At 41.6% G+C, this 23,941-nt stretch overlaps 2 protein-coding genes across 3 annotated transcripts in view; both read left to right on the top strand.

Moving 5' to 3' along the window:
* Positions 1-11,333, top strand: part of BEAN1 (brain expressed associated with NEDD4 1) — a 64,871-nt gene extending 53,538 nt beyond the window's left edge. The window contains exon 6 of the mRNA XM_072872809.1: positions 7,686-11,333. Coding sequence (XP_072728910.1) covers positions 7,686-8,034 — 349 coding nt within the window. The 3' untranslated portion in view covers positions 8,035-11,333. The remainder of the gene's footprint in view (positions 1-7,685) is intronic.
* Positions 11,334-15,791: 4,458 nt separating this feature from the next.
* On the top strand, positions 15,792-23,186 carry LOC140657054 (uncharacterized). Of its 2 annotated transcripts, XR_012044200.1 has the most exons (3): positions 15,792-16,204; positions 18,457-20,379; positions 22,307-23,186. XR_012044200.1 is itself a non-coding variant. In XM_072873533.1 (2 exons), the coding sequence occupies exons 1-2, from the start codon at positions 15,893-15,895 to the stop codon at positions 19,960-19,962; spliced, it is 1,818 nt and encodes a 605-aa protein (XP_072729634.1). In that variant the 5' UTR covers positions 15,792-15,892; the 3' UTR covers positions 19,963-23,179. The 2 variants fall into 2 exon arrangements, 1 of the variants encoding a protein (XP_072729634.1); XM_072873533.1 differs by having other exon boundaries at positions 18,457-23,179.
* The last annotated feature ends 755 nt before the right edge of the window (positions 23,187-23,941 follow it).

Here is a 23,941-nt window from a genome sequence, read left to right as displayed (position 1 = left end):
AGTGAGCACAGGGAGATTGCCTTCGTGCCCGACATTAAGCCAGCCCATGAGAGGTCAGAGTCTGCAAGTGAGTGTATCTAGACTAGTATTTCACATGTCTCTGGTATATCTCTAACCAGAGCCCTGCCCTAGTGAGGTTCTCAGCTGATGTGAATGCCACCACACCAGTGGCAGCACCATCAAGTTATATCTGCTGTATGGACAGTTTTTCCCTCAAGCTGCCTTCATCTTCTTGCCGTTTTCTACTAACGGATCATCCTTTAGGAAGCCATTTCAGTCAGAGGAAGACAGGCTTGAAAGGTTCTTCTGCGGTTACCCAGTCCCACCCCTGCTGCTGCACGTAATCATTTTTAACAGAAATTTACCTATTCCATAACAGAGTTTGCAAGGATCTTTTGTCCCCATTATACTCATTCCAGAATACCCAAGGACAGACTTAATTCCTAATTATTATGGCAACCTTCTTATTTCCAGCTTAAATTTGTTTACAGGCATTTTATGATATTTTCTTTTTGTGGCATTTCCATTCCTCTTAAATATATCAGCTTCAAATGCTATCTGGGATATGTGCTTATGAAAACACTGTTTACATTTAATTTCTTTTTCGTCTGGAATACTTATTCATCAAATCTTCCTCAAGATTATCTTGACACATAGTGCAGAATAAAGATCCAGACTTTTAGTGCTTATTAACACAAATATTCCTATTGTAGTTGCAGGAATGCAAAATTCCAGAAATAACTATGAACATAAAAAAGGCAGGGAAAAAAATTAATTCCAGGTTTCCTGTCTCTTCAAGGGTTAAGTTACTTAAGCCTTAGATATTTCCTTGAACAATACCTTGGGTTACATTTTTTTTTACTATTTAAAAACATTAAAATAGAAAATAACAGCTTTACTTGTTCATGGTTACCTACTCGAAGATCAAGCAGGCACCTTGGAGGTGCGTTTACCACACCTCTGGGAGCTTAAAAGTCAATTAAGTTAGGAGATCAGTGTCGCTCTACAGCTAATAAAAAGAGAGAGGCTCCTCCAGAGTACCTTAAGAGGAGTGTCCCCCTTGTTCAAACAGCCGCATTTCAAACACAGGTGACAAAACATTCCCAGAAAATACTCCAGTGATTTTATGGAGCATTGGATCATTCCTTCACGGAATTGTCTTGGCTGACACTGCGGGCTGTTATCTCTAGCTGTTACGTGTTTGTTACTTACCCCCTCACCCACTGTAATTTGGGATCAGTCATAGTAAAAAATTCTCATGTAATATTATCCATGCCCAGAGACAGATGGATTTTTATTTCATACTAACACAATAACTAGGAGGACTGAAACTGCATAGGAGGAGGTGCCACTTAACTACATTTGCTTACTCTTGCACGATCATTCTCCTAATTACTAGGCCCCAACAGTTCAGGGTATTTCTTTTTTAATAAAGAAAGATGTTTTGGCTCTTCATTCTAAGTCACTGTTCAAGAATTAAACTAAGTGAATGACTGAGACGATGAGTAATATGGAATGGATTGTTCTTATATGAAAATATTAAACTAATGCTTAATAAATCACTGACAAAGCATGCAAAAGAGAAGTCAAAATATAGTCAGTAAATGCACGTAGAATCTCAAGTGGAAACTGTCACTATCAAAAAATAAACCCAGAAAAACATCCTGTCTCATGACATATGTCACTATAAGAGCAGTTCTGTCAAAAATGATACATTTCCTCATGGTAGTTATACATCACCAAAGAATATATGTATTCTAAGAAAAAACACCTCAAAGGAAACACTGACAGATTTCCAAGCTGCTGTCCTACAAACCCAGCTGTTAGTAGATTGCACAATGAGAGATAGCATCATCAGCTGAACTACTTACGTGGTCAAACACATCATTATTTTTTTCCTTTGATCCTCCTTTTAGAGAGTTACAGTATATTTGTTCTAATTTCAGCTTTTCTTTACTAGGTAACAATATCATATAAACACCCTTTGTGTTGTTTTCATCATAGCTTAAACCTGTCAGCACATGTATTTTCCAGATTTAGTGATTCTGTTTACCATTATTAAAAGAAGAGAGTAGGTCATAGCAAAATGGAAACAATACAACAGGAGCAATTTTAGTAGTCATAACAAATGAACAAAGTAAACAAAAAGCCATCTATTTCACAAAGAAGAATTCTTCATTCCCCAGATTTGTCTTTTTTTCACTAGCTATTGTTTGCATCTGAAAAAATTCTGTAAGTAGAACCTCCTTCTTTCCCCAGAGAGTAGGTCATAATTTATGAATGACAGCTAGTTAAATAAGCTCTTTTGGGTTTCCTTAGCAACAAACCTACCCTAATACTTATTGCAATGAGACCTGACAAATTCATGAAGTTATTTCCCCCCCCAAACATTCTGAGTCAACAAGGTCAGCTTGAAGAGCTGCTGTCTTTTCTAAGCAACATTCTTCTGTTGCAGATCATACTTACATGCAGTAAGATGATGTTAACAGACGTCAGCCCTCCTTGCCTTTCCTAGTATAATTATCCCTTAAAAACTCAATAGCTTAGTTTACAGTGACAATGTAGTTATTCTGACAAGAAACAAGGCAAAAAAAAAATGTGGACAACAGCACATTTCATGGTCGGTACCCATCCCTTCCTTCTCATGACTGCCTGTGAGATACACTGAACCTTAAGATAATATAATTTTTAAAAAATAATGGATTAAAGTGAATTTACCACAAGTACCATAACCAAGGATTTATTTCCAGGCTGAAAAAGAGACGCATGATATTCATGAGATGCAGTGTAATGAGTTCCTGCAGTCCATTATTAAGTTATGGTAACATAATAGTTTTCAGAAGCATTTGCTTTCTTGTCTAAAAGGACCTTCCTGTGACTGCTGTACTGAACTTCAAGCATCAGCTACTTTTTACATGTACAATAACTTCACAGAACTGAATTTCTCAGATAAAACATAACTATCATTGTATTTTTTGCAAGACACTGGCAAGTATCTTTGTTTTTCCACTTAAGTCAATGCAAGTTCCATGCTCTCGCATTTTCAGTTGCAAAACATATATATATATACACATATGCACATATATATGTAGGTGTCACTCCCTTAGCAGTTACTGAGGTTGCACTTTTATGATACAGCTAAGAAGTTTTGCCTGTGAGCTGTGGTCTAAGACCTACCCCACTTCCTCCATCTCTTATACTTCTACTTCCCTTGTGTTGCGTTGATACCCATCTGACTACACTCTGAGCTTCCAACTTAGGTAGCTAAATCAGTAGAAATCCAGCCCAGAAAACACCCACACAATAAAAAACCCCAACCAAAACAAACGAACAAAAACCTCAAAAAAAACCACACACACCCACACACACACACCCTTTTTGCCTATTTAGGTCCAGATTGGGGATCATAATTTGGAGGAAGTAGTGCAAGGAACACAGTATGCAGCAGGGCAGGGGACACTTCCTTTCAATGACATGGACATTGGCTCATGTTGAAACCACAGCTTTACACATCACTGAGCTTTACAGCTGCAGCCTTCTCAGATGAAATCAACAGCATTGGTTACCATACTTAAGTGACTTGCATGTAACAGTATAACTTTAGCATCAGGAATCATCATTACTGATTGTTATGGATGCACTGGTTCTTTTTAGTGGTAGCCATCATCACATAGTACCTCTTGGCCCCTCTGGTATCGAGGTCTCCATACTAGCTGATGAGAAAGCAGCTCCTTCATTCTATTCCAGTTTGCGCTGTTTGCAAGTAAAAAGAAAGAAACCTAAAAGCTGTGTCAAAGGTGCAGACCTCACACTGCAGGACAGCTTAGCAGTACCACTTAGTTCATGATACACACCTCGCTGCAGTAAAATGCAAGAGTCCATTCGCCTCTTCTCCTCAAACATGAAGCTTTATTTTAAGACAACAGTAGGTATTTAGTCCAGTATCACTCACATCAATACACGGTGATCAACTGCAAGAAATGATTGCCATTACAAATTTTTATAAGTAATCCTTTAAACCTTTTGAGGAATGGTTTTCCAACAACCAACATACATGGACAGTGGGTGCCTGTGTATTACTTCTTATAATACTTGCTTAGAATCCTCTAATAAAAAAAGATCTGGTAAATACTAGATGTATAAGTTTACATATTATGGGCTCTTTGAAGGAGAGACTGTGCTTTCCTGTCTGCAAAATAAAATTAATGCTTGTAGTGTTGATAATTCATTAGTTACACTACAGGAATACCTCTATAACAGCACTCTGAAAGCACAACCAAATTAAATAGAGGGGAAAAAAACCCAAAACAAACAAACAAACAAACCAAAACAAAAAAACAACCACAAAACACTCAGAACCTAGGGAAAAGAATACAATACAAAGTTAAAGTTGCTTGTATGACCTTAATTAATCTCTTTTCTATTCTCAACAGAAAATGCTAGGAACCATATCTGTAGCCTCCACTACTAGTATCATAGCAATAGCTGTTTACAAGGTCAGCATTACAAGCAAAGATACCATGCTTAGAAGAGAATATGGGAAACTGAGTACCAAGATAATAAATTGCTAATGAAATACAAGCAGTTATTTTAAAAAAAAAAAAAAAAAGCTACTTGAATGGTTTGTAGTTGCCTCCTTGGCCATAACGATCTGTAGGTACAGTTGTGAAGGTGCCAAAAAGTTACTTAATTGAAAATCTGGCATGCGTTCCTTACTGCCCTATTTGATTTTTAAAATGTGAACTTAATTGCCAAAAATGAGAGGGGGAACATTACTTGCATTGGAGTTTGGAGAAAAAGAGAGAATTATTTTTTTATCCATCATATATATGAAAAAAAGTGCCCTAACCCTAAATATTGATATTTGGAACTAAACACTAAAATGCCAGGTCTTGAATACCATCATTTGCTACCCATTTGTCGTGATGCTTAAAGTCTACATCATAAAAGATCATTTTGCTATTTATCCCACGAAGCATTTTAGTTCTACAGAGCTGAGGGACCGTCCATGAAAGATATTAAATTAAATCCAAGGGAAAGAAATGCAGATGATTGGATAACAACAGTAAGTAGAAGGTTCATACTGTGCCCATTTCTCCTTTAGGTCTGTGGCAGATTTCCCTTGTGCTGGGCCCGGGCCCAGAATCAGGAGACAGAGAAGAAGCTTCCCTTTTGTGTCTCAGCAAAAGGATTCAAAATTTTCCACCTTGACACTCCCATCACTGTGGGCTTTTCAAAACCGAAACTCTTTTACTATGGTAACAGGACCCAGTAGGTGCTCTTCATTAGCCTGATTAAGTCAGTCAAAATCTGTGGAAAGATTTTAAATAAATTCAATGGGCTTTGGGTCAGCAAAATGTAAATTAAGTAAAGATGCAGCTTATAGTAAGTAATCCTGCAAAGAGTGGCTCTTCCTTTCCTCTCTCTGAGTTCATGAAGAGTTGACAACATCAGGTCCTCGATCTCTGACTAAGGTCTAAGATCTTTTAAAAGAAGAGTATCAGGTATGCTTGAAAGCTTCCGTGGGCTTAGTAGAGGCTGGATTTAAATCGTTTCCACACACTATACAAAAACAATTCAACTTCCTACGTGCTGGGACTTGTTTCTGAAGTATCTAGCAGCCCTATTCAGGACCTTCAGAACAGAGTTATGTTTTTAAATACCATTCTTTCTGATGGGGAAACAGAAATTTTCTAGCCTGAATTTAGAACCATTGTCCTCATGAATATAAAAATAAGATAAAAGGGAGGTAAAAATAAAAACACCTGTGGATATTCGAGTTACTTAGTAACCTAGTACTAAGATTTCACTTTCTTACCTTTCCCTTCCCCAAAAACCATTTCCATCACCCAGACTAGGAACAATACCATCAAAATTATCAGGAGCGCTCTGAGGGAAAGGTATGAATTAGTGCAGCAGAACCAAGTATTTTTCTAAGGCAGGGCCTCCATGGTTGATTGCAGTAGATTTGAGCTCACTCTAACCAATGCAAGCTGCCCTGCTGCAAGCCACTTATAATCTACAAGTAGGGTTTATTAGCTTGGGTTTAGCCTGGCAGTAATGCAATTACAGGGGGCAGAATGACTGCCTGCAGTCTACTGGGAAGACATATGCTAAATATCCGAAGTTTCAGGAAATATCCTAGATCTTAATAGCTCTGCAGTTAGTGTGGTTGAGGAAATGGGTTCTTAATTTGTCTGGCTCCAGCCAAATTGTTTTTCAGGTTAACTGAGTAGGCGATGGTTTTTTACAGGAAACATTCCCTCCTTCAGAATTAGATTTAAAATGATCCTGAAACAGTTAAACAAGGCAGCCACAAACAAAGCAGGTCCAACATTTAAGATGTTATGACTCTTCCTTACTTTTGCCTGTAGCCAGTGAGCCAGGAAAACAAGACCTTCCTTCAGACCACTAGACCTGGGCTGGTTCGATAGCAGAAGCGGAGTCAGCTTTAGTTTGTGGACAAAGAGGTGACGCTAGGATAGCCAGACAGTGCACCACCCAGATAACAGACCAGATTCACCAGTTCTGGTTCAGCCCTCCTTGGGGCCACAGCGCAATCTCTGCAGAGCCCTTGGACTCAGAGGGCTGGGCAGTGCCAGCGCAGCACAGTACAAATGCATGGAGCCTGCTCATGTCCACTCTGTCCGTTCCCATCCCCTTCCTGCAACACAGAACATGGGTAAACACAAGCACAAAGACACACTGGTCTAGCCAGGCTCATTATGCACCCCTCATGGGCCTCCCTAGGCTGTGCAGTCCAAGCTCCAATCTAAGGTGCCTGTCTGCATTCGCGCCAGGACAGCAAGCACTGAGCATGGTAGTGGAGTGAGGAGGTAAGTTTCCCCTGGCTCTAGCTTGGTGGCACAGATGGAACGAAGCCTGGACAGACCTGAGCTGGCTTCTCATGGAAACCCCAGAAATCGGTCTGTTTTGCATTCCTCCTTTTCAGGAGGAACGTGGTGGGTAGTCTGCCGAGTCTCAGAATGACCAGCATGAGTCTGTCAAGATTATTCATCATAGCTCTGTACCTCAGCAAGAAATCCTGCTGCCCCTGCCAGCACAGATCTGCAAACCAGACAACCCACCACATGTAACTGCTGGCTGAGCACCAGAGATCTGTGTGCCAGGAGGACAGCATTTGATGTGATACTCTACTTTAAACTCCATCTAAAGCTCTCTACACCTTATTTCATAACTAAAATGGCAACACCACTTCCTTTTTCCCCAGCCATTTTCTAACTTAGCTACTTACAAGCAGTTGAGAGCAGGAATGAACCCCTGCTGTGTTGCACTTACAGCAACTGGTGCAGCGTGCACAGCTTTGTGAGAGCCAGCAATGCTATTCCTCCTGCTCCTGCGTAACCAGCTGTAAGGAGCTGGGCTTATCCCCAGGCACCTCAGCTGCACGGTGCTGCCACAGATGTTCCTTTCATGCAGGAGGATGGGGTCTGAACTTTCACCAAGACCTCTAGGATTATCTTTAGGTATTTGGAGATGTGCTCTTAAGTATTATGCTCTCGAGTGTTATGCTATACCACGTCAGGGTGAGCAAGAATGTGGGCCGAGGAACAAAACACCAGACTATCCTTTTCTTCTCACTTTACCTGCCCCTGTTATGCTGAAAATAATGTACTGTGGCATTTTTCACAGGAATCTAATGAAAAATTATTTTTTTATTTCAGCTACGATGAATGTGTGGGGCCAGGAGCAACTCAAATATATATTCCCACAGATGCTCCCCCCCCATATTCTCTTACGGACCCTTGTCAAAGAAATGAAATATCTATAAACATTAGCCTGGAAGAGGAAGCAGCATCTGGGACTACTGGACAGGCTGCAAATTATGCAGTCAGGCTGCAGGACTTGCAGCAGCCCATTTCATCCATCTCTTTGTCGTCTCTTACTCTGGAGGCTGCTCCCCTGTACGAGACGGTGGTGTGTGAACAGAATATCCCCATCCCACTTGTTCCAATGGAAGTACTGAAAAATTCTTCCACTGACTATCAGACCCTTCTGAACCAAATCATGTGAATAAAAGTGGCTCTTTCCTTCAGTTCTTCTGAAGAACTCAGACCAACAAAAACATCTAAATGGAAGAATAAAACCTCTGAAAGTTTTACCTATTTTCTATCTTTAAACAGGGATGCAATGGGATTTTATTTTTTACAGTAAATTTTGAAAGTTTACCTAAACTTCCCTCTTCGTGCTTCAAAGTGTTCCATGACATCACACAGCATAAAAGAGCAGCAGCGACAAGCAGTGCATCTGACCTTTTTGAAGCATTTCAAAACACATTGAAATCAGCCACTCTTAACGTAGATACATGTTATCCAGTGAAGCCTACTTGTTGATTTTATGATACTTCGCATGTTTTAGAGCAGAAGGAAAAAGAAGAGCATTTTGTTGTTTTTGTAGGTGTCACTAGTACATTTCATTCAGTGTCTTGGCAACAAAGCATTTTTAAATAATTCTTTGTCTAAATATGTATTTCAGTAGACAGAGACAGAACACTGCCTGGAAAACAGGACTATCAGTACCATATAGGAGCAAAAAGGAGAATAATATTTTGATAGTCATATTTTTCCTTTGGAAAGCCTGGCCAGTACCAGGCTTTCCAGACCATTGCAAAGTCTGCTGTAAGTCTTCCTCAAAGGCAACCAGTGGCAAGTGACAGAGAGGTCGCAATGGATCCCCAAACACCAATTGGCTTTACCTACGGGAGCTGTACTACAGCTGTGTGCAGGCCTGGGAGCTGCATGCCCTTCACGGGGACTTGATACAGCCAGGGGAAGGGCAGTGTGTGGAATCCCAGAAGATGCTTCATGCCGATTCCCATGCATGACTGCATTTTCCGGCACTAACTGGTCTCTCTTCAGTAAGGAACCTGTAGTGTTACAAAGGACCTTGACCTCTAGTAATTGCATTAGTGTGATGTAAATAATAGATGCTGGACTTGGCATGCACAGTAACAGAGAACCTCACTTTGTGCAGAAACATCTTTTATTAGGCATGATCCTTTTCACTGAAATTTTGCTACCCACAAATCTAGCCTTTGTTTGTAGGCCTGGACTTCTCGCATATTCATATGGTAAATGCATACAAGTTGGAGGTGCACACTAGCAGGAACAGCAGAGGTAAACTGCAGATATGAGAGTTTAATCTTACATGGTACACAAGCACCCTTTCTCCACGTAAGGACTAAACTACATCTTCAGCCAGTACTAGTTAGCAGAGTTGTCAGAGGGTCATCTCCACTAAATCTCTTAGAGGTATTTTCACTGAAAAAAAAAAAATTTTTTACACTGATAAAATGGACTTCAGTTTACTACCCCCACTGAAGGATATGTAAAAATGAGTATAGTAAATATATAATTGTGTTTAAAAGGAAGCATCATCCAAATTATTAAAATTGCACTTAGATTTTCTGTAAATACTAAATAATTTTCAACTGTAATCATCATTCAACACTCCAAAGATTGACACAATTATAATTAATACTTAGATGGGAAGTAATTATATGGTTCTTACTGCTGTATAAATTATACCATTACTGAGTCATGTGCACATGATGAGATAAGGTAAGTATGCATTTTTTTTCTAAGTAGATGAGAGTAAGTATGTATTTTGGTAAAATAACAGAATTCTTTTGCAGTTCAGCAAGATTTTCTGTATTCTCAGTATACTATACCCAAAACAACAAAAATTCACAATTTTGCATTGCAAAATTGCTGGCAGGCATTGCCAGAACATAGGCTATATTTCACATTTGTATTTTTAACAGACAGAACTATTCCTCTATATAAAGTACTAGTGTAATCAGTTTTGTGGTATGCAAAGTATCCTGCAATAAGAGAAGCAAAACTCTACACCATCTATTAGGAGCCAGAAATGAAAACCAACATAGAAATGTACCAGTCAGTTTTACTGGCAAGAAAATGAAAAGTGAAGGAAAGCACAGAGGTTTATTTGTGCAGGATAGGACATGCTTTCATAGCTGTGTCTTCCTGCAGCTCTTGGAGACCTTCCTAGAACAGGGTAAGGCACTGGGACTGGACCTGCTTACTTCAGGCTGCTATTGTGGAGGTGGAGGGGGAAATCTTATAAACAAATGTAAGAAGGCAAATGTGATTTTTTTGTTTGTTTGTTTTCTGAAAGTGAGTATCTTTTTTACCTGTAACATGGCAAACCTGAAGGTTCTTCTGAAGACAAGCACAGAGGGCTTTTCACATCTGGCAGGCAAGCCTCTAGTCTGTTACAGATGCTTACAGTTTCTGTGCATTTTGGGAAATCCTTTCAACCTGCTTGGCTTTTAACCTGACAGGGATTTCATTACTTTCCACTAACTTTTTATCTGTGGTTTACAAAATAAACTAATTTTAAGTAGGCCTCTGATGAAAATGGGAGATTTGTATTTTACCTCATGATAGAAATGCTTTACTAAGATTATAGAAAACTAATCAAAGTCTTCATCTGATAACAGTTGTGCATCCTTAGCATTGCTATCTGGATTGTATGTAGCAGCATTACTTACAAATAGCTGTCTACTCCCTCTTGTGGTATACCGCTTTATAAAGTCAAGTCATCTAGTTATCACGCTACACAGAGTTCACAATGAGGGACTTGTCCATCAAAATAATCCCAGCTTCTTTGTCACACAGATATGGAAGCCAACCAAAACATACACTTCCATACTGTAGCATTTTTCTAAGCTAAATAGGTTGTCATTCATTATTAAAAAATATCTTTAAAAAACAAACAGTGAATTAAAAGTAGAGTATGCTACCTTCAGCAATACCATACCACAATCACTTGCAAGAGTGGCTTAGAATTTTCTACTCTTGTTAATCTTTTTAACTAGGTGATATCCAACAAAGTTGCGGGAAAAAAGCTTATAAATCCAACCCATATACCTCTGCAAACAGACAATAATAGAAAGAGAAGTTTATAACTCTAAAGCTGCTCTAACAGCTTCCACTGCTACTACTGGAACAGTTTTGAGATTTCTTGTAATGATGCAATAAGAACGTGTTTTCATTTCTTGGAGAATATTTAAGATCCCGGATAAATCTCAGCAAAGTTGACAGAGTGTCTCCTGATGCTCCTCTTAAGAAATTCATATCCTCCTATCAGATTTTATCCTAAACTCTCGCATAATTTTAGTGCCAGTCCCAAAACAGGCTTAACACAGGCCTTTCATTTATTACATGATTAATATCAGAAAGAAACTGTTTGGACATGCTGTTTCTTGCTATGTGATAACAATACTGTATTTCTGTAGTCATCTCTTTTGCTTCAATTTTTAGTACACTGATCTTTACACAAAACTTTTAGTAAAGAACATACATGTATTTGATATAGTTTCTGTGCTTTTTATTGCGTCGGTATCACTTTGGTACTACCCACAGCCTTTAGCCTCCTGTTAATCAGGCAACTAAGCAACTATTGACTAAGCAACATCATGCTTCAGCCACTTACATTTGGATTTTACATTTGTCAGAGATCACGGGAATAAGCAGCCATCGGAGCAGTCAGGTCTCTCCTGCGCAGAGGGACAAGTCAGTGTGTGCCCACAGCCAGGATCAGCGCAGCTCAGCAAGAGCAGGAAGGGGAGAGTCTGCAATACTGCTGTAGTGAAAATTGTTACCCTTGAAATACTCTCAGGCATTTCAAGAAGCATCAGAAACCCTCACAACACATTCATCAGTACCTCTGAAAATTACTAAGGTCAGGAGACTGGAAAATGGCAACATACCGCCAAGGCAAAAGAGGGAAAGCCAGGAAATAGCACGCCAATCTTCCCAGAAACATTAAAACAGATAATTTCTTAGCACAGCAAGATGAGTAACAGTGTATTTCCTGAATGGAAACCACATCAAACTGATCTAACTGGTCATGGTACAGTTTGACAAATGATTCTCCTCCTTCAACTAGAGAAATACACTCTACGTAAAATTATAACCACAGACTTCTGTAAATTAAAATAATCATCATCATGCAAGAGTATTTATCAATTGCTCTGTGTTAGTTTGAAAGGACGTGTCAGGTGGGATCACCTATGTCCTAATGAAAATACTGAGTGTTGCTGGATTTCAGAGCTTTGAGAGAGAGAATGGACCTATTAAAATCAGCAAGTTACATTAAACTAGGAGAGGCAGGAGTATGTAGGAGAGCAGGACTGGAATTTGAAGAGACAGAGAAAGAGCCTGGAAAGAACAAGATGCAATTCAGTGAACACAAATACAATTCCTGCACTTGAGAAATGTAGGCTCAAATTCACAAATGCACAACACAAGAGTGTCCTGTTAGACTGTAGGAGAATGTCTGAGAATTGGACTGAGACAAATATGGGCTAACTATGAGCCAGTAATGTCATACTACTAGGAAAAAAGAAGAAAAACCAACAACAGCAGCCTGGGAATATAAACAGTGCTATTATTCTAAAAACATTCAAAACAGCTCTCAACTCACTACTGCTCTGTTAGGAAACTGAGTCCAGGCTGAGGCTCTACAAGTCAAGGAGGCTGACTGCCTAGAGAAAAGGAACAAGAAAGTTAAGAGGCCTGGTTATTATTTTTCTTGGTTTTGCATGACAGAGAATAGAAGCTGTTCTCCATTGCTATACAGAAATGAGATATTAGAATTGAGGGGAAATGGAGAATTAGTATTTTATAAATTGTAGAGAAAGAAAGATCCACCTTACCAGGAATGGAAAGGCCAAGTTTCAGTCCTCTCCTTCTAGTAGAGCTTTCCATGTCCTCTCTTTATCACTGTCTGACAGTGTCTGATGCTGCTTCACGGCCTGGGAACTGGCAGTTGCACTTTTGTCACTTAATAATAGCAGCTTTCCAAACCCTAGATGTTCTGCCAATACCCTCTGGGAAAAGAGGATTCTCTTAGCCCAGACCACATTAGTGACACTGAGAACTACATGATTTCCAACACCATACTGTTGTCACAGCAAAAAGCTTTCAGTGAAAATACTCATCACCACAATTATATCCAAGCACCGCCAGCTCTAACTCCATTGAATTGATGTGCTATCTGTTAAGTGGGAATTCTAGATAGATCAGAAACTAAATCCATGTTTTCTGAATCCCCAACAGCATCTCAGGCATTAAAACTTCTTCTCAGCTAGCAAAGTTCATATTCATTTCCCTTTTCCTCAGCTCACAGTAATGTATGCTTGCACACTGGCTACTGAACTCAAGCATACGATAAATTCACAGCTTGGATTTCAGACAGGTCCATATGCGTATATATTCTCATTTCCATTAAGGCAAGAAAAAGTAACAAGCAAAATAGCTTCCATGTCCAGCAGACTAAGTTACAGTTCCATGTCCAGGAAACAAAGTTAAAGCTTTAAGGAACCTAGAAGTATCCATGGTGGTCCATTCACGTTTTGGGTCCAATGCCTTGATTCTCTTCTTTGTTCTCCTGCATTTCCTATCAATACTGTTTCAATAACCCTCCTCTGCCTAAATCAGCCCAACTGCAATGAAAAAAAGAGTCAGGTATATAGTCTGATGCAATTCACCAGGTATTGGCATTGCATCTTTTGAACTCCAGGGAAATAGCAACAGTTTGCATGCACAGCTGGAAGTGGCCATTCCTTTCTACTGAATTCCTCTTCTCTCCTGGGACTAATGACCAGGCTTTTGCCTTGCTGTAGTCTTTAAAATATATATATATATGTATCTTTTTGATAGATTCTGTCTTCTGTTACACTCCAAATGAACCTAATACATTCACAATGGAGAGACTTTTTTTTTAATTTCAATTCAAATGACAATGAAACAGTGAAAGAACCCTGTAAAAATTAAGATTATTTTGTCACAGCTTTGCTCGTAGCAGGATTTTATATTTCTGCAAGAGACTGAAATCAGTAATAAACAAAATTAATACACCCAAAAAAGAGCAAAACTTTTTTGCAAAACATTTCAAAATCTCATTGAAGAAGGAGGAGCAAGATGGGAGACCTCATAGCTCAGGGACCTGCAATTGGACTTTTGGGCACCTGGGTCATGGGCAAGTACTCTGCCCTGTTGGCAGTGATGTGATTGGTACCACACACACACCAGGGAAGTGATTAAGCTTCCCATTTAGAGAACAAGCTTTTAAAGCATTAAGACCTTCAAAACACAAAACACAAATCCCATCCTTGGAGGCCGTACTAGGAAACTAATTCAGAGAATAAGAACGCAGTGATAGCTAGATAGATGAGACAACTCAGTATTTAGTATATTATGCAAATAAGGTTTACTGAAAAGTGAAACACTCAAAAGAACCAGCAACAAAGCAAGATTCCCTGTATCATTCTACTAAAACACACCAGGCTTTAAATAAATGCAGCTATTCTATATGTTAACGAGAACTGCAAAGGTTAAAGAATCCAATCCCGCCCCGTGGGAGTGGGTGTGCAGAAACATGAAATCCAACCCTCTCATTTGGGTCAATAAAGTTTTGCATATGGCGAGAAGCGAGCTGAGCCGCCTGCAGGCACCCTTCTAAGAGCACGGCCAAGCTTGTCTGTGTATGCATGCACATATGGCAGGGGAGGAAACTCAGACATTGCAGCAGATGGCCTGATGGCCTCATTTTAACATGTGGTGGTAGTATGGGGATTTGTCCCCCCTTCCCTCTTGGCTAGATCAGCAATTTTTATACAGCAATTATCCATACACAAATTCAACAAAACTATTTCCTAATGACATTTCACTTAGAATGACGATCAAAAGCATATGTTTTTGGAAAGCCCTCTTACCTGGAAAGTCAGAGACAAAACCACTTGCAACACCACACAGACACTTTCCACAAGAAAGAAACAGGACTGTGGTCAAGCAAGCCTGAGATTTCCCTTAATCAGGAGAAGCCAGACATTCCCAGCAGTTAACAGTGAGACAAATACTCATTTTAAAATCTATCGTGTAATGAAGACAATCTATAATAAGATGAGCCATTAAAAAACCATCAACTCGAATTCACACTTGCAGCAAGTCAAGTCAGTGGAGACACCGCTGAAGACGCCAGCCCTGCAGGTCTACAACAAAAAATAAGGTCATGGGAGGCCGATGCTGGCACTAATTTGTGAAATCACACAGGTGCACAGCATTGTAGCAGCCACAGGAAGTGACTCTAAATTTCAGATTCCAAAAATCAAGATTAACAAAATCATCTGGATCAAAGTCAGGTTTGTTTTCCAGCTGCTGGACCTGACCTTCATTTCAAACCCATCCCAGAAAAACTTTTCAGCCACCATACCAGAAGACACAAGTCTCTTTCAGCTGATCGTTACCCAAACCTAGTCCAGGAATTCAGAGGCAACATACAACAAAAAGAGTAAGAAAACAGGCACAAGGAACATGCTATGTTCCAGGTGATCTCATTTCACCCCACAGCACGATTACCATTAGGGTAGCTTCCACCCTCACGCCAGCCCTTGAGCACAGGGCCTCACCTGCCCAGGCTCATGCCCACAGTGGACACCTCCCTCCGGGGGGCTCGTGGCCGGCCGGGAGAGCAGCCGGGGCCAGGGCAGAGGAAAGAGGCAGGAGAGGGCTCGAAGAGGTCGGTAACACGGCGCTGCCGGAGCCGCGGAGCGGGAAACGACAGATCCCACCTCAGGGCGGGGGCAGGGCCGCCCTCGCGCGACGCCGCCACGCGCCCGTATTGAGGCGACGACGCCCGCGCGCAGCACAGCGCCCCACCCCCCCCACCCTCCCGCCTTTCGCTTTCAGTTCGCCGGGGCGCCCGCCTCCCGCCCTGACTGACACGGCGAGACACCACTGACCGCCCGGCGCGCAGGCGGAGTGGCCAATGGCGGGCCGAGCGGCGCCGCGGCGGAGTCGGGGCAGCGCCTGCGGGCGGGCGGCCCGGCCGGTCTGGCGCCGCCATGAAGGAGCCGGCGGCGGCGGCCGAGGAGGAGGTGTTGCGGGACTACCTGGCCTACTATGCGGCCCGAGGGGCGGAGGGGGAGCTGGCGGTGTGCGACGAGGCCTCCCTCAAGGCGAGGGCGCGACGGCTGCTGGGCCCGCGGCGGCGCGGCGCCCTGGACGTGTGCAGCGTGGCGGAGCGGTGCCGGCGGGCCCGCGGCGAGCGGGGCGGCAGCGTCCTCCGCGGCTTGCTCAAGGCGCTGGAGGTGCTGGAGCTGCTCTGCGTCAACTTGCTCCTCTCCCCATGGCGGAAGGAGATCAGGTCGCTGAAGGTAGGGAAGCGTCGCCGAGCTCGGGCAGGGGGTGCAGCCAGCCCCAGGGAGGGCTTGTCCGGCCTCGGGGCCTGGCGGCCGCGGGGTTCCGAGACCTCTTCCCCTCGCCTGTGGCGCAGGAGGCACGGCAGCGGCGCCCGAGCCCCGGGGAGTTACGAGCAGCGTTTAGGAGCCCATTTTGAACGGGCTAGGGATGCTCTGAGCGGTGCAAGGGTGCTGCGAGGTGTTCTTTGGCCTTTGCAGGCCTTGTCCTCGCCGAGGTCGGGCCTTCCCAGGAGTGCTGAGCAGTTCAGGGGTTTGGAAATAGAGACTTTCGCCTATTGTGAGACAGTAGAGAAGTAAAAAAGCTTAGACTTGAAAAAGGCTTAGACAATGAAAGGCTTAGACTCTCATTACTCTGAGTTTTAACCTTAATTTGCCTATAAGGAGGTTTTTAGCATTAGTTACCACTTTTGCTAACAGTTTGATGCCAAAGGACAGGTGGGCCACCGTCTCTCTGGGCCAGTGATTTTACCACCTATCCTAGCTCTGTTGACTGCAGCTGGTAAAGTGGGTGGGAAACCCCCCTTCGAAAGAGGAAATGCTGTTGCTTTTTGCAGCAAGGTGGTCAAGGTTACCCTGGATCTCTAGCACACTGAACAGATCTCATTGCCCAGAAGAGACAGTAATCTTCAACACATGCAAAATCTACTTGTATTGAAACAAAATCCCTCAACACCCAAAATGCAAACTTATTTCCCTTCCTACAGCAACAGGTGCTGCTAAGGCAAAGCCATTTCTTTCCTTCTTCCTGCCCGTAGGTCTCATCTGCAGATTCTCAAACGCCAGTAGATTCCTATTCTCCTCATTCATCTCCCTAAAACAGGGCAAAGTATAAGATACTTAGGACTACAGTTAGCAGGCTCAGCTTTTCATAACACAAGAATCCTAGGCTTCATAAAAATCACGTTTTGAAGACCACCGTGGGTAATCCAAAGCGCAAGACAGCCTGCTGAAGGCCTGAAATAATTCTACTGCAAGGCATAAGATGGAGAACAACCAGCATCTTGTGTATATACAGGTTTGATAAAAAGTTACTGGTCATATGCAGAATACTACTTCACATATTTCCTGCCTCTCACCCACTCTGATGTCACCCCCCACAGTGCCTGCTCCTTACTTCGCCTCTAGACGGAACAGAAGCTGGAGAGCGAAAGGCACTGTTGACAACTTTATCTGAGAATGGACTCAGGCTCAGTGCTGCATTATACTGTGGCCTTTTAGGTTAACGGCCTCTTGGGGGGTCAGTTTTGTTCTCCCCCAAGCTTGTGCTTGTGAGACCAATGCTTAGGTCTCAGCCTTAGGAAGTAGGCAAGTCAGTCTCAAGCTGGGCAGCCTGAAAATAAAGGTACCCTGATTCTGGAAGTCTTGACTTTGCATTCCTACCTCCGTTCTGTTCTGACTTGCCTGGAGTTGGTCATGCTTAGGTCAACATAGTCTCTCTTATCATAGCGTTTCAGACAAAACCAAAAACCACTTCCAGTTTACAAACTAGGCCTCATGCCTGGGGTAGCTCCAAAACCGAGCAAATGTTGAACAATTTTTTTTTAAGGTCTTACACAGCAGGAGCATTTTATTCAAGTCACGTTTGCAGACAGCTTGTGCAAAGAGAGCATGTTTTGGCAATATTTCTGCTAGAATAGTCTCCCTTCAAAAAGGTGCTTTCAAAGACATGGCAACTTAATTGAGGGGTAGTAAAGTTACAGCAGGAGTCTGAACCATGGCAAAAGAAAATGTTACAGTCCTGTCACCAGTTAAGAAATACAATTAACTGAGTGCATCGTGTCTGTTTCTTTAGGAAAAGATTAGACCTGAGTGATTTATTCTATGAATCTTTGTTTGTCTAAAAATCTGCTATTCTTCAGTAGAGCACATAAGACTTAGTTCTGAGTTTCGCTAGTTTGACTAAAATACTTTTCTTACTCTCTCCCTTTTTGAATATTGATGCTCTTATCCAGTATATCAGCAGGTTTAAACTGGCATAACTTAACCAAAATTAATGTGCTATAGAAAAGCTATAATGCTCAAGAGGCTGACAAAATAATGCTGATAGAAAAGTCTCTCTCACTTTGATTCAAAATTCAGACTTTTAGTAACATAGGTTTGATTTAAGTAATTTTTGAAGTACTTTTGATTTTTAGGAAGGCTTTCACACTTCTCTCCACCCCATCCCCCAGTGTTCATCTGTTTTTCAATGTTGCATTCTGTTTCAGACATTCACCGGTAATTTTGTCTACTATATTCAATCTGTGCTCCCAGATGACATTGTAAAAACAGTACTGGAGAAAATAGGTTACATTGCAACAACAGCAACAGAGTTTTCACTTGTCAAAAAGAGAAACAATGAGGAAACAAAGCAGACTGCATTTGAAATATTCCTGGCAAGAATTGAGTGTGAAACCATCCTTGAAATGACAAATGAAGAAAAACATGGCAATTTGGAGAAGACGCTACAGAAGAGAACACAAATGCACTGGCATCATGGAGATAAGGACAAAGAAGATCAGACACCCCAGAGAGAAGACACTGAAAATCTAGAAAATAAAGAAAACAGTGAAGCATCTTTGTGCCTTGCTACTCAACAGACGTCTTCAACTAATAGCGATATATCCTTTGAAGCTGCTGGAAATCTGAAGATCAAAGATGACATGCCTCAGTTAGCAGTTACTCAATCCACTAACAGGCTTCAGGAACACCAAAGGCAAATCATTAACACTGTACATTTTCCGGGCAAATGCCCAGACAGCGAGGACTTCTTGATCAAATATAGTGACATTGTCATAAGACAAACACCTATTTTCCCTGAGAATCTATCTCCAAAAGCTTTTGAAAAAAAGCCAAGAGCCAGTCTAAGTGAAGAATGTGTTTTGGCAGTCACTGCAGAGTCAACTGCAAATGAGATCAGGCCTGTGCCACTCTCACCAGGAGCAAGCGGTCCGCCAGCCTTTGCAATATTTGCTGACAGCTCTTGTGACAGCAAAAACACTTTGGAGTACAAAGCTCAAGAAGTCCCTGAAGAATCAATTGAAGCAGAAATTAATGATGCCATAAATTGCATAGACCCAGACCCTGCAGATGAACCCAATGAGCTGAAGTCTCTGCCGTACAAGGACATTGCATCTGTCCAAAACTGCAGTGTCCCTAGGGAAGAGGAAGTTTGTGAGCTGTCTTTAACCTTCACAAAACTACAGATCAAGGACACTCAGGAAGACCTTATGTATCCAGTAGAGGAAACTGGCCAACCTGAGTCAGTATCATATGCAAGTACAAGTGACAGGCATGTAAGAGAATTCAATCACTCCAAAATAAAACATACATATCTGACTAATACTCAGATGCAGAACAGAGCAGCCGCACATATTGAGCCATCTTCAGATCTATGCTGTAATCCTGGGAACATGGAGAATTCCACTATTGGTTCTGATAGCAAGAGACTATTAATGGATACTGCTAATGCACATACAGCTTCTGAGTGCTTCAGACACATTAGAGAGCCCCCTAACCTCACCTACATTCCACCACAAAGTATTGATGTTCGGTCTTCACATGTAAGAAGGACCAGCACACAGGGCAGAAGGAACCTCTTGCAGCCTGAACATGACTCTCCCGAATCCAGTCAAGTAAAGCTGGAGAACTATAATTCAAAAGTAAATGAAATCCAGGAGCCTTATGTCATTATTGACAAAACTGACCAAGGAATGTTATGCCATCACACTTGATTCTACCAGTGTTTTATTTGTAATCTGCCTGGGTTTCTTCCTCTCACTTGTGGCCTTGATCATCTTTTCAAGGAGATGATTAGCTTTGTCAAAACAGTTAAAAAAAAAAAACAAAACACCACTGCTTTTGGACAGTAAAAAAGGGTAGTAGTTGAGCAAATTCTTAATGGCCCCTTCTCATCTGGAACCTTTGGCACTGAAACCTGTATGGTCACCTTCTAAAGCGCAGACAACTTCCATAAATTTAAATCAATTTAATCCATTAGCCAGATTCTTTCTGGCTGTACTTAATGCCAGACAGGTTTCTTCAGTTAAGCATACTTCTGCTTTTTTCCCCCCCCTTTTTTTTTTTTTGCTTTACAGACCTATTCCTGGAGTATTCTTTGAGTATAGCATGCTGTACAATGATAGAAACAGGTAAAGGTTTCTAATGTTTCTGAACTGGAAGACCCAACTTACAGCTTTACAAATGCTATACTTGAGTGTACTTGTGTTAACTCATTACATTCCCATGAAGCTGTGCTCTGAGCTAATCTTGCTCCTGTTTTCAGTTGAAAATAAGTTTAGAAAGTTTGATAACATTCCTTTAGGTTTAAAGGATGCAGCCCTGTGAACACTTTTGGTTTTATTTTTGCATTAGGAGTAACAGTTTAGATGTTATAGAGGCGATAACCTGTATTACAGGTTTATACCTGTCTCTACTTGTTACCAGAATTTTCTGTGGCTACCACCACAAATTTCAAGAGAAGCACTGAGCATCGTAATTGTTCACTGCTACCAGAAGAGGGAGATCCAGCTACTGCTGCCTTTTCCCTTGCCCCTGTTCCTGCCACTTAACTCTGCACCAGCTCTGGAGTTCACTGGACTTTTCTGTAAGCCAGTTCATCTCACTAAAATGAAGGGAAAACAGTGCCATTCTCTGTCATTTTAGTGGCAGGAAAAAAATCAGATCAGAGAAGGGTCCCAGTGAGCATTAGACTGAGGATAAGGGATATCCTGTAGGTGGAATGCTGTGTGAAAAGCATTGTGCTGAGAAGGAAAGAGAGCAGTATTGTTAGATCAGATCAGCTCAGCTGTAGGCTGGAGTCCCAGCATTGAGAACCTCCGTCATACACAACATTTAATTAAATTTAGAAAAGCACAGTCACTGCTACTGTATTTCAGCACAATCTTTAATGCTTCTTTATACACTTGTTACCTAGAAAGACAGTTTACTTCAATGCTGCTTCAAGTAACTTTTCCAGTAGCACTTTAATGCTAAGAATGTTTTCTTGTTTCATGTATAGTTAAAATATTAGCTGAAATTAATTTAGTATAAATTGTTTATAACTGACTTTCATCCCCCAGAAATTCAGAGGAGCACATGGATTACACTAGAAAAACCTCAGGAGCTAAAATGTAAAGATCTGCTTTTTGAACAACTAATTGTTGACATTCCAGCAGTGTAGGAGGATTAAAAGTCTGACCAAGCTAACATCAAGTGACAGGACTGCCTTCAGTTGTGGGTGAGGTCGGGAGAAACAGATATTATGAACGTGCACACACAAATTAATACTTCTGTACTGGGTCTGGCTAGGATTGAGATAGCTTTCTTAATAGCAGCCCCTGGGGTGGTGTGTTTGGGATTTGTGGCTAAAATTGTTGATAATACACCAGTGTTTTGGCTATTGCTGAGCAGTGCTTACACAGTACCACAGCCTTCTCTAACTATACCTCCCACCCCTCAGTGAGTAACTGGGAGAGGACACAGCTGGGACAGCTGACCTGAACTGGCCAAAGGGATATACCATAACATCATGCTTGGCAATAAAACTAGGGTAGCAGAAGAAGGTGGTGATTTTTTTTCTACCAAGGTGGCCATTGCTTAGAGACTGGCTGGGCATCAGTCAGCTTGTGGGAAGTGGCAAGTTACTGCCATTGCATCACTTGTTTTTCTCCTCCTCTTTTCTTCACTTATTAAATCTCTATCTGAACCCAAAAGTTCTCTTGATTTTGCTCTTCCTATTCTCCCTTGTCCTGCTGGAGGGAGCAAAGGGGGGAGCAAACAGCTGTGTAAGCACTTAGCTTCTGGCTGGGTCAACCCACCACAATCTCCTTGCTCTTCTTTAAAGTACCTATCTGTTCTTCCTAACCATTTTGGTTTTTATAAGCTATATTTTCCCCCTGTGGGGGTTATTAAAATTATGTGTTTTAAATCTCGTATTGTGTCAATTATTCAGGAACTCTAATTTAAAACTGCAAAAAACCCTTCTCATCACAAATGAAGATGTCTCCTCAGTATTTAGATGACCACCAGTACTACAGGATTCATATACCTAACATCCCATTTTTATCTTTACTGTAGCTGCATGAGGAAAAGTATTTATCAGCAACTTACACATGAAAAACCAATACAAAAGGAAACTAAAGACTACCACTTGAAAAGACACCATCTCGGGCATCTAACTCCACTAATGCCATACTGCTGGCCTTGATTAAACTTGTTCAGTTAACATCTACTGTGAGAAACAGTCTTATGTCTTTATTAAACTTCCCTCATGGGTCTGTGCACAGTTGCGTCTGTCTTCATGGTACCTGGCATACAGGAGACATAGATCTTCGCTTTGCCCCTGTTTGAGCAGAGTTTTGGACCAGCATCTTCCATGTCCAGGAGCTTATGAACAACCTCACATGGGGAAAACAAAATATACAGAGGGTCTTTCAGAAGAGAGGAAGCATAGCCCTAACTTGCTAACAGTGCACCACAGTCCACAGCTCCGCCAAGTCACAGGAACACCGGTGGAGATAGTAATGATGAACAATGCCAACCAAACAAACAGTTAAACTGCACAAAATTTATTAAATATAAAATGGCCATGTTCTGAGAATCTACTTTTTGTTAATGTTTGAGTACCTGGATTGAGGAATAATCTCCTCTTTATGGCGGATTAGCCAGGAGTGGTAAGTGTTCTGTGTGCTTTTGGAGGGAGAGCTACTATGCACTTAAGGTCTTCTGGATATTTTCATCCGAGTTTCTTATTGCTGCAAGAACACCTTTAACTTCTCTTCCTGTACAAATGGTAGGGTTTGAAGTCTTGTACTAGAAACTGCTTTTGTATTTGCAAATTTCTGGGGTCTCGAGAGACAACTGCTTTACAGTTAAAGATGCTTGTGAAGAGACAGGATTTGAAAACCAGCTGAAATAAAAAGTAAGTCCTCTTTAATAGGCCTTAGGCAGCAGTCCTGTGTGCAACTGCTTCCACATGAGTAAGGTAGAACTGGCTTTAAAAATCTAGTTGTAAATACAGCCAGACCTGAGAAGAGGGACAGACAAAAGGGACCATAAGATTTCTGATCCCATCTGCCAGTGCCCTCCTGTCCCAGTTGGTAGTAACCACTGCACATCTCCTTGGCTAATTAACTTAAATAAGAGCCACCACGCAAGCAGCACTGCTAGCCAGCAAGAGGGCTGCCTAGGACCCTTTCTAAAGGAAGGTGATCTGTTTGTAAAATGTGTGCCTATCCTCTGGTGAGCTGTCAACTTTAATTGTGCTACAGCTGGTCCTGATTTGTCCATGAACTGAATGGGGATTTACTGACTGATTGGATTGTCTTTCCATCATAGAGACACAAGGCCAATTCTGTTCCCAAATTTATATGCTACACACAACTACTTTGAATGGCTCAGCTCTCCCAAGCCTTGGATTAGAGAAATTCTCTTTTGATCAGTGCAGACACAGAGCTCAGGCAGCAGACCTGGTAGCTGGGTGATACTCACTTGCACAACTTCTCCCCACTGGGTCTCTCATAATAGTCATTTTCCCCCTCCTTAACATTCGTATCACAAATACACCCTTGCCCTGTCTGGAGCTAAGGTGCTCAAGAAGCATAGCCTGGGTTTAGAACAAACTTTGTTGGTTTTAAAGCCAAGAATGAAAACCAAATTTCAATGTTAAGACCAAAAAAAAAAAATTAAACCTAAACCCGAAAAACCACACAA

This window comes from Ciconia boyciana, chromosome 9 (genome assembly GCF_034638445.1).
Source record: "Ciconia boyciana chromosome 9, ASM3463844v1, whole genome shotgun sequence".
Lineage (NCBI taxonomy): Eukaryota > Metazoa > Chordata > Aves > Ciconiiformes > Ciconiidae > Ciconia > Ciconia boyciana.
Note: the sequence above shows the minus strand (reverse complement) of the source record. Positions and strands in the feature narration are given on the sequence as shown.

Coding starts and splice junctions, on each gene's coding strand:
- LOC140657054 (XM_072873533.1), top strand. CDS start 15,893: ATGAAGGAGCCGGCGGCGGCGGCCGAGGAGGAGGTGTTGCGGGACTAC. Junction 16,205..18,456: donor AGGAGATCAGGTCGCTGAAG/GTAGGGAAGCGT, acceptor ATTCTGTTTCAG/ACATTCACCGGTAATTTTGT.